Genomic DNA, 15,787 nt, shown 5'->3' with positions numbered 1-15,787 from the left:
ACAGGAAATACTCGGCGAACTCCAGATCCTGAAAGTCGGGCCAAACCACGTGAAAGGAAACCAATCATTTGTCTATCTGCTATCACTGATGGCCGCGCTTCAAAGAACGACAGCATGCGACGGGAAGATCCTTGAAAACTTACCGCTTCACTCTCCAAACACTGTCAAAATTTTTCTTTCCTTCCGAGAAGTCATTTTTTCCTTCCTAGAAATCATTATTTTTATTTGTTAGTTTCTGGGGTTTTTTAAATATATATATTTCACTAATACTTCTTCTTTCTTCCTTTACCAGAAGAAGAAGAAGAGCAGGTACCCACCGATGGGGGGACATCCGCAGAAGCCATGCAAGTTCCCTTGGAGGAAGACGATGAACTGGAGGAGGAGGAAATCATTAATGATGAGAATTTCTTGGGTAAGCGACCATTGGACAGTCCTGAAGCTGAAGAAATGCCTGCCATGAAGCGACCACGGCCACTGAGCACGAAAGGGGACGCCCTGGATGCAGTATTATTAGAAGCTCGAGAGCCACTCAGCTCCATAAATCCCCAAAAGATCCCACCGATGCTTTCCCCAGTCCACGTCCAGGACAGTACGGACCTCGCCCCTCTTTCACCAGAGCCACCCATGTTAGCTCCGGTTGCAAAATCACAAATACCAACCGCAAAGCCCTTAGAAACAAAGTCGTTTGCACCTAAAACAAAGACTAAAACTAGTTCTCCAGGACAGAAGACTAAATCACCGAAAACCACTCAGTCACCAGCAATGGTCGGAAGTCCTATTCGGTCACCAAAACCTATGTCCAAAGAAAAGAAATCCCCAGGACGGTCTAAGAGCCCCAGAAGTCCCAAGAGCCCCAAGGCTGTGATCCATGTCCCCCAAGTTCCTGTCAGACCCGAGACGCCAAACAGGATCCTTTCAGCTACAGCAAGTGAGAAGATGAGCAAAGAGGCTCTTCAGGTCGCACACGTGCACACACCGCCTGATGCTGTGAAGCTGAACAGTGAGAACCAGCCGAAAAAGGCTGTTGTGACCGACAAAACCATCGACGCGTCCATCGATGCCGTTATTGCACGGGCTTGTGCCGAAAGAGAGCCAGACCCTTTCGAGTTCTCCTCTGGCTCCGAGTCAGAAGGGGACATTTTCACCAGCCCGAAGCGAATTTCAGGCTCGGAATGTACAACTCCAAAAGCTTCCACTTCCTCCAACAGCTTCCCCAAGTCAGGATCCACTCCTCTGCCTCTTTCAGGTGGAACATCAAGTTCTGACAATTCCTGGACAATGGACGCCTCCATCGATGAGGTTGTCCGGAAAGCAAAAATGGGAACAGCGTCCAACGTGCCCCTCAGCTTTCCTTACCTCTCCTCTCCCTCAGTCTCTCCTCCCACACCCGAACCTCTGCACAAGTTGTATGAGGAGAAGACCAAACTGCCTTCCTCAGCGGACGTCAAGAAGAAGTTGAAAAAGGAACTAAAGACGAAAATGAAGAAGAAAGAGAAGCAGAGAGATCGGGAGAGGGAAAGAGACAAAAGCAAGGACAAAAGTAAAGAGAAGGAAAAAGTGAAAGAGAAAGAAAAGGAAGCCAGCAAGGAAACCAAGTATCCGTGGAAGGAATTCCTGAGAGATGACGAGTCGGACCCCTACAAGTTTAAAATCAAAGAATTTGCAGATACCGATTCCAAAGTGCGATTGAAAGATGGCCTGGTGAGGAAGGAGAAAGAGAAGCATAAAGATAAGAAGAAAGACAGAGAAAAGGGCAGGAAAGATAAAGACAAGCGAGACAAAGACAGAGTTAAAGATAAGGGGCGAGAGGATAAGGTGAAAGTGGCCCCAGCGCCCCTGGTCCTGCCCCCCAAGGACATGGCTCTGCCCCTGTTCAGCCCCTCCGCGGCCGTGAGAATCCCCGCCTTGCTGCCCTCCCTGTCGCCCAAGTTGTTTGAAGACAAGGAGAAACCGAAGGAGAAAGAAAAGAAAAAGGACAAGAAGGAGAAGAAGAAAAAGAAAGAGAAAGAAAAGGAAAAGGAGAAGAAAGAGAAGGAACGGGAGAAAGAGAAGAGAGAAAGAGAGAAGAGAGAGAAAGAAAAGGAGAAACACAAGCATGAAAAAGTAAGCAGTTTCTCATTTTTGGCCCTCTCTGAACAAAGTCCTATTGACAAACGCAGGGACACACAGCCAGCAATTATATCTGTCCTTTGGATGCAAATCACCCATAATGTCACTGAAATATGTGTGCAATGGGGTTACAAATTTTCATTTTCATTCTAAAACCCATAAGCATGTAATCTAGCCCCCTCTAAACTGGAAGGTGTTAATAATTCATAGCCTAAGCGGAGTCTAATCATATTAGACTGTAAGCTGTCTGTTAATTGCACTAGTCTCTTTTAAAAAACCTGTAATCTTAAACTGTGAATGGTATGTGTGTAATTCTCAAGTCTATGACATACTATTTTGTACCCAAATGTTGGCTACCCGGAAAAGACAGCTTCCATTTTTCTAAGTGCATGAACACCATGGCACTGTTCTAAGAGATTAGCAAGGGCCGTGGAGTTCTTCCTTACGCACTTGTTTTCTTTTTGGCGAGCCGTTTTTGCAAGTATGTAAGGTTATGGCTGTCTGCTACTTTCTGTAGCATCTCTTACCATTCTGTTTTCTGCTTTAATAAGATTAGGACACGTTTCTGAGTATCTGGGCTGATCTGGCAGCCTGGCTGGTGGGCAGAAAATGATTCCAAATATTATACAATGTACAGAAAATATTCCAAATATTTTACTACTTGCAGAGAGTACAGCCAAAGCAGCTGACATGCATTCTGCAGCTTTGTAGAAACTAGGACCTCGATCCTTTGCTCACAGGAGGTGACCTCTGCTTCTATGGCTTTGCTCTCCGGCCCAGGGCTCTTTGGATTACTGTGATTGCCGGGTTGATTTGAAATTTTCTTTTAAACCTTCTTAAAAAGTATCCAAATGTCTATGGTACCATACCTACAAATGAATTCCCAGAGACCTTTCCTCTGACTTCTAGACACAATCCTTTTTGAGGTTGGCTGCAAAATAATACACAGTAATTTTTTCCACATAATGAAATATGTGTTTGGCCTACAGCACATTCATTACCAATACTTTTGCAATCTTTTCAATTTCAAACCTACCTAGAATTAGTTGAGCTAACAAGAAGTGATGGCAACTCTCACATTTTTCTGCCAAACTTTATTCTTTCTCTAATAAATAGCACATGGCTATTCTAAAATATGAAGGAGTAGAATGGAAACATTGATATTAATAACTAAACATCGGCAAGCTAACAAGACACAGAAACCCAACTCTTATTTCCATTTTAAAAGTCATTTTATCGTGACGTTATTTTTAGGTAGTACCTGACACTTCCACGTCTCTTATTTTCTCCTCCTCGCACACCCGTGACCTAAGTCCAGCAGGTATTGTTATCGGCATGTGCCGATGAGAAATGGAGCCAAGAGAGTGACTTGTCCAAGTCCAGGTCACACCACCAGCAAAAGCCAGGTCATGTACACACAGATATACTTCACGTGTCAGAGTGTGTATTGCTAGACATCTCGCCTGGCAGCAGTTAGTCACTTATCCATCGTGTACCTGGTAACTTGGCAGCTGAGCCCTCAGCAAATCAAACAGGGTACTGTTGCTTCCATCACCATCTTAACTTTGGACAGTCAGTGGAGCTGTTTCAACGGCCATTATGAATTTGAGTAAAGCCCATCAGATTAGCTTAGTAACAGCAGTCCGTGCCTTTCCTCAGCATCTACCTGACTTTGGGAAAGAAAAACCCCTTGGCTAGAGGCAAAGGCTCAGTTCCGAGTTGGACAGATTCCCCCTAACAGAAGCCTACAAGTCCTTGTGTCAGCTTTGATGGGTTATAGATTGGGGAAATAACAAAAGGTACAAAATTACAAAGTCAGGTATCTTATAAGGTCTTTAAAAATAATAAACAATTATTAGTGTTAAACCTGAGTTCAAATCCTGGCTTTTTTAGCTGGGTGACATTGGGCAGATTACTTTTGTGTGGGGTAAATGAGGTAACCCCCTGAGATGTGCTTAGTGCTGTGTGTCTGGCACGTAGGTAAATGCTCAGTAAGTGGAGACGATGGTGATGCTGCTGGCAAGTGTTACTCCATTTTGAACCAACCCCTAAAAGGTACAAACCTAGAGTTTGCTATTTCATTGCACTGTACAAGCTAACTTATGTATCACAGGGTGAGTCCGCTATGGTTACGGTGTTTGAAAATTATTTCTGCTTCCTTGGCATTCTTTTAAATTTGAGCTTTTTATGTAGATAGGGAAGGATAAAAGCTAGTGGAACCCGTGGACATGCCATCGACAAGCAGTAGAAATTGAGATATTAACTTAAACATTTTGACTTCTTTTTCAACCCCACTTAACCCCCTTTAGCCCCCCCAAGTGTCAAGATGTATGAGTTAATGAAAGGAGACCCTGATTTGGGTTACATGTGATCTAAGAAATCTGTTACATATCCACAGAAGAAAGACAGCAAGAGTAAGTCAAAATGAGTCGTATCTAAGCTGCCCCCAAGAAAACGTCTTCCGTCAAAAGAACGCGGGCCACAGTCTCATTCTTTCTTCTTCTCATCCCGACCAGCTCATAGGAACAACTCTCACGGACGTTGACCCAGAGCAGCCAGCAAGGGCATTGTTTTAATAAAGGAAAATGATCTCCTCTAGTTAGTTTCCTACCTGTAAGGTTTTTCACCAGCCACACCCACATTTGTCAGTACAAGAACCAGTGACAGTACCATTCATTAAATGGGGGTCTGCATGGTAATCCTCAGGCATTTCATCTTTGAAGTAGGGGTATGAGAATCACACTTTTTTAAAAGCAGCAGAACAGTAACAGTTAACATTTATTGAGTAATTACGCTAAACACCATGCTAAATACTGTGTATAACTTTAATTCCTTACCACAACTCTGTAAGGCAGTCGCTATAATTATTATCACTTTAATGAGAAATTGGACTTAGAGAGATTAATAAACATGCCACGATCACACTCCCAGGAAGAGATTGAACAGGAGGCACCCTTTCAGCCCAGGCCGTCAGGTGCCATAACTGATGTTAACCGCTGCACTCGCCTACACTGAATAAAAAATGGATTAAGAGGAACAATGTATACAAGGCACCTGGTTCCATGCTGGGCCATCAGAAGGAAAAGTTTTTCTAGTAGTGGGAATAGTCCAAACTGTGGTGATTTATGCACAATCTCTCTGTCCCCCTTTATGGGCAATAATATGTACTGGTCAAGGTTAGAGTCTGGTCTTTCACCTTTTAAAATAGAACCAAACTTTTTGTGGACAACATATTAAGAGCAACTATGTTGAGCAGTCTCAAACCATCACCATAATGGCTTTCAGCAGTGATGAACCTAACAGTACATTTCAGAGCAGTTTAAAATTTTCATTTGTGTTTGTGTCAGTGTGTGGATCACATGACTTAATTTATGAACCATGGATCTTTGAGGTCTAAATGAATGTTACAGGATGACTTTAATTAAAATTTACTCTTAGTTTTTTAAGTGTTTTGTTTTTTTTTTTTTTTGGAAGGAGGATCACCGTTAAAAAATAAATAAGAAATGTCAACTATAGGCGAAAAAAAATGTTTAAGTAAATAAATAAGGAAACATCTCATTTATGTTAGTGGAATCGAACAGTTGTACATATAATCTTATATAGAAGATAAACCAAAATCCATTCATCAAACTTGGAAATATGTCTTCGTGCTCTTAGTTGAGTATAATCTAAGAAGTCACGGTAGGGTTTCACCCCCAAAATGACGAAGTCACAAGCTATAAATCAATAAGCCCAGTGCTGGCCCATAGAGCAAGGGCTTTGGCGGTCAGACTGGGCTCTAAATTCAGCTCCATCACTCATTGGGTACCCACCAGCCTTCCCTAGCCGCTCTGACCCTCTGCTTCCTTCACTGTCTCTCTCCTCCCACTGAACACTGGGAAAGAGCGTTATTAGAAAGTATGGTTTACCTCTGCCTGAAAGCAATGGTTTCATACCTTCTCTAAGAGTATTTTGGCTTAGTAGGCCTTCTCTTCTACCTTGTCATAGGAAACGACACATTTGTGTCATTTAAGATGAGTAGATAACGATAACAATTCAGAAGTTTCTTACAGCTAACCAATAATGTTAATAACCCACAGACGACAGATTTGCTTGTAATGGAAAGCTCATTGATTCTATAAAGGATTCCGCAAATTTTTATCCTACTGATTGATGAATTGTTTCTATTTGGGCTAGCATCAGCTATTGAATGAAATAATCCAGATAGTAATAAATGATACTAGCAACTGCCGCTTTCTGAGTGTATACACTTGGTACTTGCCAGACCTGGCCAGATTTCGGTAATTAATCCTCCCAGCAGCTCTGCGGGTTTGGTGCTGTTGCCCCTGTGTACAACTTAAAAAAAAAAAACAGGTTGAGGAACTCGCCATAGCTCGTGCATGGAAGAGCTGTGACTTAGCCCACCTCCGTCAGAGCTAAGCCTGTGTCCCATTGCCCAACATGGCCTTCTCAGGCCAGCCACCTGACAGAAGCTGAGGAAAGGGTAAGCTTGGCTTCACCCTCCAGAGCAAGGTGACGTGATTTTAGAAAACTTGAGTCCCTGAAGAGACTTTGAAGAGCTGTCCAACTGCCATATTTTAAGGAGCAGGCATTGGAGGCCCTCAAAACTTCAGTGACCTCTGTGATCAGTTAAAAATGTTGAATGTTTCTTTAACCTATCCCCAAATCCCTTCGTATTTGTCCCCAAATGATCTTTTATTGAACTTAAAACAGTTTGTTCTTTAGAGAATGATAAGTAGTCTTACTGGTTTGAGCCTTTAACAAAAGGTTGTCATCGTTTTCCCTTCTATTTAAAGTAACGTCTCATTTCCAGTCTTTTCTCATCAGCTTTCATAATTAACAAGTGAAATGAAGGGTTTTCGGTCAATAAAATAACCCAGTAAAAAGGGGAAATATTTCCTTCCTGTTTCTTATGACTGTGTTACAAGAGGAAACCAGTAACTAATATTCAGTAATAATATTTAAATGAGTATGTTTGAATTTATAGTTTACCAAAGGCCGTCTCCAAGTCTTCATGTGAATGAACGCTGAGCGCTAATGAAAGCCTGAGTTCCCGCTTGTTATACTTGACCACAAAAGCAGCTCTCCTGCCTGCCTATCTTTTAATATTTTAAACAGTGTATTAGTGTTTAGTTAGACGATATTTCTAAATGGAAATAATGTAAAGACCTCAATTGCTAAGAAAGATAAAACGATGGTTACCAGTTATAGTTGCGCGTCCATAATGGTAGGTTATTAAATTTGGCTTTTCATCAGCACTATTTCTGGACATTTTTCTGACAGGCCAGTATAGATGGGAATCTCAACTAGTGCTGGCAGAGCTTGCTGCTACCCTCCTTAGCACACACATACAGGGTTTTCTTTAATGAAAGAAGTTGAACATTAAAAAAAATAGAAAATAAAAACTTGGCCAGATTATATTGACAAAGCTGCCCATTACCTTTGCAGAAAGTCCCTGTCAGAAGATAAACTTTAAAGCTGGAATGCATGAAAGAGTTCCAAGATAGAATTTAGTGTGCGTTGGTGGTATAGTGGTGAGCATAGCTGCCTTCCAAGATAGAATTTAAATTTAAACTGATTCTTTATAGATAAGCTTTTTAAAAATCCACCTCTTTGCTTCAAGTCAGGATTTTAAAAATAAATTTCCCCTTTAAATCTCTTGAGCGATTTTCATTTTTTGCAAGGCCGCACTGCTGGTGTCCTGGAAAAATGGAGAGTTAGAGCTTTATCAGTTGGTGCCCTGAGGTATGTGGCAAAGAAGCTAAATCCTTGAAGATTAGCAAAAAAAATGCAACACATGGCAATAAGGGGCTTATATGACTACTAGTATTAGTTCAGGTGAAAGAAGTATTGCTTATACATAAAACTGGACAAATCCACTGACAATGTATTTTTAGTTAGCTACAAAGGAGTCTTATATTACTGGACTTTGCCTCTTTGGTGAATTGGGAAGCTTATAATCCACTGTAAATGCTCTTCTGTGAGCCCCAATTCTCAGCATCTCTAAAGTGCTGTTCTCTTATTTTAACGCTTAGAATCTTATGTTGTCCCCAGGTCTGGGCTTCAATGCCCTTAAAAGGTGGCATTAGTCATATTGTTTAAATAATTGAAGTAATTGTCATTTAGTTTGTGGCTCTCTGGGAAGGACACACGAGAAGTTGTTTTATGATTGTAGAAAACTTTTTATTTTGGTAGTCATCTGGATAAAGTTAATGTAAACAAAAGTCTGGTAAGAAATTTTATTTAGAAGTACTTCCCATATCTATATTATTAGTGTCCTCGTTAACCTTTCTCAAATACTTGCTTGAATTTTATCTTTAAGTTAAAGATAGCGTCTTTAACAATGAAATTAAAGTATTTGATGTCCTGGTTTGGGACAGTCCAGTTTGCACCTGTTATGTGCTGTAAATAATAGTGCCCACTTGCACTCTCAGAGGTGTCGCTGTTTGGATGATATGGTCATCCTCATTACTGATAAAACTTCGAGCTGAGGTAACAGGTTCTAAATCATTTATTAACTCAACAGATTTAATAAATATCTGTTGTCTTCAGGGCACATTTATACCATTTTTAATCTGATTTATAAAATGGATCTCCATTTTTGTTTGCTTATTTTCTTTATATAGGGTATCATTTAACTTTTTTTTATCCTTTGTCATAAATAGACCATGTCTTGATTCTTTTGCCCTGCCAAGCCACTTAAGACAGCATCAAAAACCCGACCAAGACAAGTTTAGGTGTGTGGTAGTGAGGTCAAAGTTCATCTCAATTTCCATATCGACTAGTTAGCCTTCCATAGAGAAAAACATGTTTCACAACCAACCCTAGCCATCTCACAAGTACATTGTCAGTCATCATAAAATACATTGACAGAGAAAGTGAACAGCTCCATGCACGACATCAGCATTGCCAGAAAAAAAAGACTCAGTGTGTGGCAAAGAGTCGAGGAGCTGTATGGTAGCAGGGGATGAATTTGGTGTCAGGAGCCCTGGACTGAGATTGTTTGGTGACTCACCGTGTATCTCTGGGCAAACCACTTACTCTGCCTGAGCCCTCCATACGTGGGGATGCTGATACCTTCCACATCTACCTTATATAGGGTTGTGAAGATTACATTGGATCGTGTGGATGGAATGCACTTTGTAAAGTACTATACAAGTGTGAGTTATAATTGTGGTGTAGTATGGTCATAGAAATGGACCAAACATACAGTGTGAAGCATCATAATAGTAAAGTATATTTTTAAGGGTTTAGCAGCAAACAGCCTTATTTTTAAATAAAGCTTAAGAAAGGGTTATTTAAATGCTTAAATAATAGTATTGTGGGTTGAAGGAGAAAGAAATATTACTCTCAATACTTCATTACTTATGAGTATGTGACCCTAAAATTTTTTAGAATTGAATAAATCTAGGAATTTTATATAATTTTCCATTAATTGAATAAAAAAAAAACACTACTCAATTCTAGTTTCACTATTTGTGTAACCTTAGAATGGAAAAAAAGGAAATGGAAAAGAAAGGACAAATGATTGCCTTTTGATCAGTTTCCCTGTAAAGTGGAAACCGTAATAAGTACCACACATTTGTTACAAAACCTAAATGAGAACACCTGAAAAATAACCAAGCACAATGCCTGGCACATAGTTAGTGGTTTATAAATGTTTGTTTTGGATATAGTTGTTTGTCATCCCAAAGATAATACTGGAAGGTGAGAAAAATACAGAAGCCTTAATAGTTTACAAAATAGTTTACAAATTGTAGCATTCCAATTTGGTTAGATGTGGATGGAACTCTTTGTGCAAAAACAAAAAGAACCGAAAAAAAAGAGAAAGTGAACTAGTTGTACGTGGGTCTTGCTCTGCCCCCACCCCAGTGACTCTTGATCCCCTAGCGCCCTGAGGAAAACCACTGGACTGGACTGTCCAAAGAACTTGGCAAATGAAGGAGCCATCTGCCAAAAGTGAGACCGTCAGGAGGAGCAGGGTTTTGTGGGGAAGTTGATAAGTTAAAGTTTAGATATGATGAGATGAAATAGATATAAGATACATGGCTGAAAATGTTCAGTGGGCAACATTCTGTTTTGGCCTGAGGTTCAATCAGCGCCAGCCTGGGGGGCAGAGTTTGAACACGTGACATATTTAACACTTACAATTAAAACTATGGACATGGGTGAGATCACTGAAGAAACTGTAGAATGACAAGAGGAGAGGACCAAGTAAGGTCAGTCCCAAGTAGAGGATTTTGTAAAGGAGAAGGAGAGAGCACAGCAAGACCTACAATGCAAAACCATGCTGAGACATGAGGAAATAGTGTCCAGAAAAAGTGGTTTTAGTGACAATGTTGGGGCTGAAAGTAGATTGGAGTGGGTTGAGGAATCAGTGAATTGGAGACTGAAAAATGTGAGAGGTTGTTGGCTGGAGATTAAAGAGAAGGTAGTTTTTTTTCAAAAGATAGAGTCAAGCACATTCAAAAACTAGATGAAAATAGTGAATGGAACTGAGAAGTTGAAAATGCTGTAAATAAAAAAGCTAATGGATGGAGGAGGGTTCTTTAGAAGACAGGAGGAGATGGATTCTAGTGTAATTGGGGAGGCAGAGAAGTTTGTGGAGCGTTGAGAGGCCTCCTGCCTAGTGGTCGAAGTCTTAGATCTTGATGGAACAATGGATTAAAAATAAACTTTGGAAGGGGACAGGTAAAAGCATATGAAAACAGCGTGCAATATATTATGGGAGGTCTGACAAATAAGTTCACGTACTTGTCAGACCTATGACACAATGTATTGAGTATTATGTTACATATTCACCCTCCTTTAAAACCACCAAGCTGTTTCATGATGAATTAATTCTCGAGTTTGAACTAAAAAATCAGTGGCTTGCTACTAGTTGTCATGGTGACTAGCAGTGTGTATACAATAGTACCCCGAGACCAGGGATAGTAAGTCCCTAGCAATGCCTGGGACCGTCCCGTTCAACAATGAACCGCCCCACCAAAAATGGCAATAAAACCCCCGTTGAAAACGCTGATAGATAATAATTTGGATTGTATCGTCAAAATATGTATTACACTGTAGGATCTTCAGACCCAGAATTATGAAAAACCCCGTTAACATCCTACTTAATTTGTATATTCCCTTTCTGGCTCTTAGCTCAAACATTTGTGAGATTCTTAACTTCTTAGGAGCCATTGCCTTCACCACAAATCCTTTCTAAAATTATATATGGTTTTTCTTTTCCAATATTTCAGATCTTTGTACTATTAACCAAAAAATTGAACAGTTTAATGCTGTAATTACACTTGGTGTTTCAGCTTTCTTGTATGATAGTGCATACTTAAGATGAGTTTCATGTTTTTCAAGTCCCATAAATAGATAGATGCCTTTTACCTTAATGGTGGAGATATCATTGTATTTTTTTTTCTACTCATAGTAGGTCTGGCAACTACTTAAATGCTCCACCAAATGGTCTAGATAACAATTTTTGTTTAAAAAAGTGCTATCAGTGAAATTCAAGACATTATCCAAAACTAAGAAAATACAAAGATAACTGCCACATTTCATTAAAGTGTGTAGAATATCTCAGGATACCAGGTAGCTTTCAGCTGCTGAGAAATCAAAACATGAGAGAGCCCAGATTATCTTTGCATCTAGCATGTTAACACATTTGAGGCTTAAACCTGCTTATCTGGTTTGTGGAGATGGGGAAGTAGGAGGTACTTCTGTTGAAAAAAAAAAATACATATTTAACTAGAATGTTCTAACTTCCACAGATAAAAGTGGAGCCAGTTGTTCCAGCCCCAAGTCCAGTTATCCCCAGGTTGACTCTCCGAGTTGGTGCTGGCCAAGACAAGATGTAAGTATAAACGTTTTCAATTAGAATGAAATGAATTGAACTGAATTTTCTCTACACGTTCCCAATGGATTTAGAACTCTCCACACCTTTTCCAGGTATGAACACGTAAAGTCAAGCTTTATTTTGAGAATTTTTCATTTTCAAATTTTTATTGCTTTCTCTTTCAGAGTAAATGCATATTGCTTTATTTAACATATGGGATCCTTTTTTTTTTTTTTACTTGTTCTTTTTCTCTTTTTTTAAAGACTAGCACATGATGTTGTTTCTGCCTGATTTTTACAGTTCTCGTTACCTGAACACTAAGAAACTGTATTGAATAGACTAAATGCCATATTACACTCAGGCAGATGCAGTGTTATATCTTCTCGATATGTATTGTCTGTCACCATAACAAAGAAGAGATTCTCTTCTTTCTCAGATGGTACATGGCTTTATTCTGTACCTATAAAACAAAGATACTGCCAAAACAAAGATACATAATAATAACAACTGAAGTCTTAATTGTCTGCTTTCTTGTTGTTATTTTTTTATTTTTGTTTTTGTTTTTTGTTAACAGAGAACTGAAAATGTAAACCCTATGTGTGCTGTTTGTGTTAATTTTCATGGAATCATCATATCAGCCCACCTTTCTTTAAAGTAAATTAGTTGGCTACGTTTCTTTTATTCGTTTATTAAGTATGAATTAAGGCTTGCAGTGCTCTTACATGACCCTAATAAGGTGATAAAACATTGATTTTTTTTTTTGTAAATCATGTTGAGATCATTCTCTTTATTCTAAAATCATACTATATATCATTTAATTTCATAAATTAAATGTACAAGTTTACAACCTTATTTTTTACCAGTAAGCCTGAAAATGGGTAGTTTACATTGCAAGCAGTCAAATATTGTGTAGAAAATAGGCTTACAGGGTATTTAATTTTCATTTGGTTTTTAACCATAAAAATGAAAGTAGGCCCTCTCCATGGATTTATACAATAGGTAGGGTAGACAACAGAAAATGTGCTTTGGGTTCTCAGTGGTTCATTCCATCTTAACATTTGTATTTATTTATGTTGCTGCTCTGTTAATTCCAAATGTAATGCAATGATAAAAGGCCGTTATCATTATGATGAATGGTAGGATAGAAGCATATCTGTTCTTCTAGGAGAGCGTATACTCTTTTGAAGACTGAAAGAAGAAAATCCAGGTTGTTCGTTCTTTTCTTACCTAAATCATCTGTATAATTTCCACAGTCCTCTTTTTGTTTGTGTCAGTAGAACCTAGTCAGTGGATGGTAGTATGGCTGACAAGCTTAGACAATATAACAAAAAGACTGTAGATTCAGTTCTTATTTAACCAGATACTGGTATGCCTGGTGCCCTCCATCTTACCAACAAAAATTTATGCTTATCCTTCAACCAGTAGAAGACAGAGGCTGATGAGCAAGGAAACCCAAGCAGAGTATCTATTAATACCGTCTTCTTGAAAATTCTGTACTTGAACTCATGTCTCTAAGGGGAAGATGTTCTGTTTATCATTCAACAAATACTTTTCTCCTACCAGTTCACATTTATTCTGTTTGCTCAATAACTCACCATTACTTAGTCTCTACTTCCACACACAAGTTTGGCTTGTGCGTTCCCTTTAGAAAAATAAGGTTTGTAAAAAGGCATTGATGGTAGTAATCATCTCATCCATCCTTACACATTACTCAGTCATTCTGTTGACTACTTTTCTCCTCCCAATAAACCACTCATACACCTAAGATATTGGAAGATGTGAGGAGTAGATCTTATTGTTCTGGGAGAAAAGGTCCAGTATTGGGGAAATGATAATACCCATTCTAGATAAATTGTGTAACATTATATAATATGTGAACTTGCAGATGTTTAGGTAAATAATCCCCATGTTATATGAATAATAATCATTTGACAAAAGTCAGACTCATGGAAATACTTATAATGTATAAGTACTTAGAATAAATTAAGTAAAATATATTATATTTTAAATTAAAATGAGAGAAAATGAGGCCCAACACAATAATAGCATATTATGTAACTTAGTAAAGTTTTTTGTTTGTTTTGTTTTTTTAATCTAAATCAGAGGTCAGCAAACTATGGCTCATGAGCCTAATCCATCCCATGCCTGTTTTTGTATGGCTCACAAGCTAAGAATAGTTGAGAAAATTTTAAAAGAGTGATATTTTATGCCACCTGATATTAAAAATAATCTCTTGTTGTAGCATAAGGATACATGGCATGTTTCATGGCAGTGATAATGAGAAAGAGACGGTAGATTCATACAAATGTGCTTTTACTTAGTTTGGACGCACTTGGGGGTGTAATGATACTCTTTTGAAGTGAAATTAATGAGCAGACTAGGATTCAAAAGGGGGGGTTGAATAGTCTGGGGAGGGGGTTGTTTATTGGTGAAAACAGGCATAGAATAGAGTCTTTTGAAATTATAGGAAAAGGAAAAAAGCTTTACAGGGTTCAAATTATACCCTCTCATTGAAAGATCTTTAAGACAATATTTAGTTTCTAAATCTTCTTAAATAAAGAAGTTATGTCTTCTGCCCTTGATCCAGGAAAGTACTTTGAGGTTAGATTATTTCCTCTAGTCTCTGTTATTGTTCCTTGAAGCAAGACAGAGGTACCTTGTATTTGCCTTGATTGAACGTGCCTGGAAATTATATTCTAAAGGGTCTTGTGGTGGGTCAGTACCTCCTCCTGATAGTGTTAAAATTCAAGGTGACTTTGCAAGCACCTCAAATTCCTTTAGTGTGTACCCCAGTAATGGGAATCCAGCATTCCCTCAGTCTGTATTGAAGATGACGCTAAAATACTAACCTGAAATTACAATAGCAACACCTGTAAAGTTTATTGGAGTAGTACCAATGGGAAGAAACAGCACATTCAAGGAAATTGCTAACATATCTGAGTCTGGCCTGATAATCAAGTTTTCCCCAGAACAGCTGCCTATATTGATCAGGAGTCTGAGGGGCCACTTGGACTCGGTGACAAAGAGCACGGCTAGTGTGAGGGAGAGGCGAGTGGCCACACAGTTGTCATGTTATTTGTCATCCCAATCTTCTCATTTACTGAGCTAGTTGGTTTTGAGCAAGTGTAGGAAGAATGGGCTAACTTAGGGCATTCATTCATGCTTTCATTCATTCATTCATTCCTATGAAGAAAATAGAGCAAAGTAAAGTGATGGAGTATTTAGGGGCAGGGACTGTTTAGATAGAATTGTGAAGAAAGACATGGAAGAACAGGACCTACAACTTTTCTAAGTTTAAATGTGTGGCTATAATTTATAAAGTTCAAAATTCTGTTAAAGGAGCTTCTCATAAAGACAATTTTAAATACTGGTAAAGTATTAAGAAAAAAATGTAGATATATCTAAAGATTTTGGGGTGAAGAGTGGCAGTTAGGGGAGTAAGCATTCCTCCTCCCTCACATTTCTCAAATGTCCCTTTAATGCTGTCCTCTCACTGGGACTGGAAAGGAAGCTTCTGTCTTCCTCTCGGCATACTCCTTCCCATCTCCCCTTGGGCGGGGCAGCTCTTCTGTCAGTTACATTAGACTGGTCGATGGGCTTACTGTGTTGGAGAAATTGTGAGCTGGTGTTTCTGCTGTCAGGACATTGCTGCCCTTATTCAATGACCTCATAAGAAAAGGGAATTAATTGGTACGCTTCAAGCATACAATAATGCTCGGTCATTTTTCCAATTAATATCTAATAGCATATTTGATCAAGTGACACAGAATCATTACTGATGCTTTTCAGAGAACAGTATTAATATCAATGACTCAATTTTCTTTTGACTCAGAGGATCATAATAGATAA

The 15,787-nt window shown here is 39.0% G+C and overlaps 1 protein-coding gene across 1 annotated transcript in view; it reads left to right on the top strand.

Annotated features, from left to right (window-relative positions):
- TAF3 (TATA-box binding protein associated factor 3) overlaps nucleotides 1-15,787 on the top strand; it is a 143,488-nt gene that overhangs the window by 103,623 nt on the left and 24,078 nt on the right. Inside the window, exons 3-4 of the mRNA XM_081053583.1 lie at nucleotides 293-2,103; nucleotides 11,874-11,956. Of these exons, the coding sequence (XP_080909709.1) occupies nucleotides 293-2,103; nucleotides 11,874-11,956 (1,894 nt within the window). The remainder of the gene's footprint in view (nucleotides 1-292; nucleotides 2,104-11,873; nucleotides 11,957-15,787) is intronic.

Source organism: Rhinolophus hipposideros (genome assembly GCF_964194185.1).
Source record: "Rhinolophus hipposideros genome assembly, chromosome: 1".
NCBI classification, from domain to species: domain Eukaryota; kingdom Metazoa; phylum Chordata; class Mammalia; order Chiroptera; family Rhinolophidae; genus Rhinolophus; species Rhinolophus hipposideros.
Note: the sequence above shows the minus strand (reverse complement) of the source record. Positions and strands in the feature narration are given on the sequence as shown.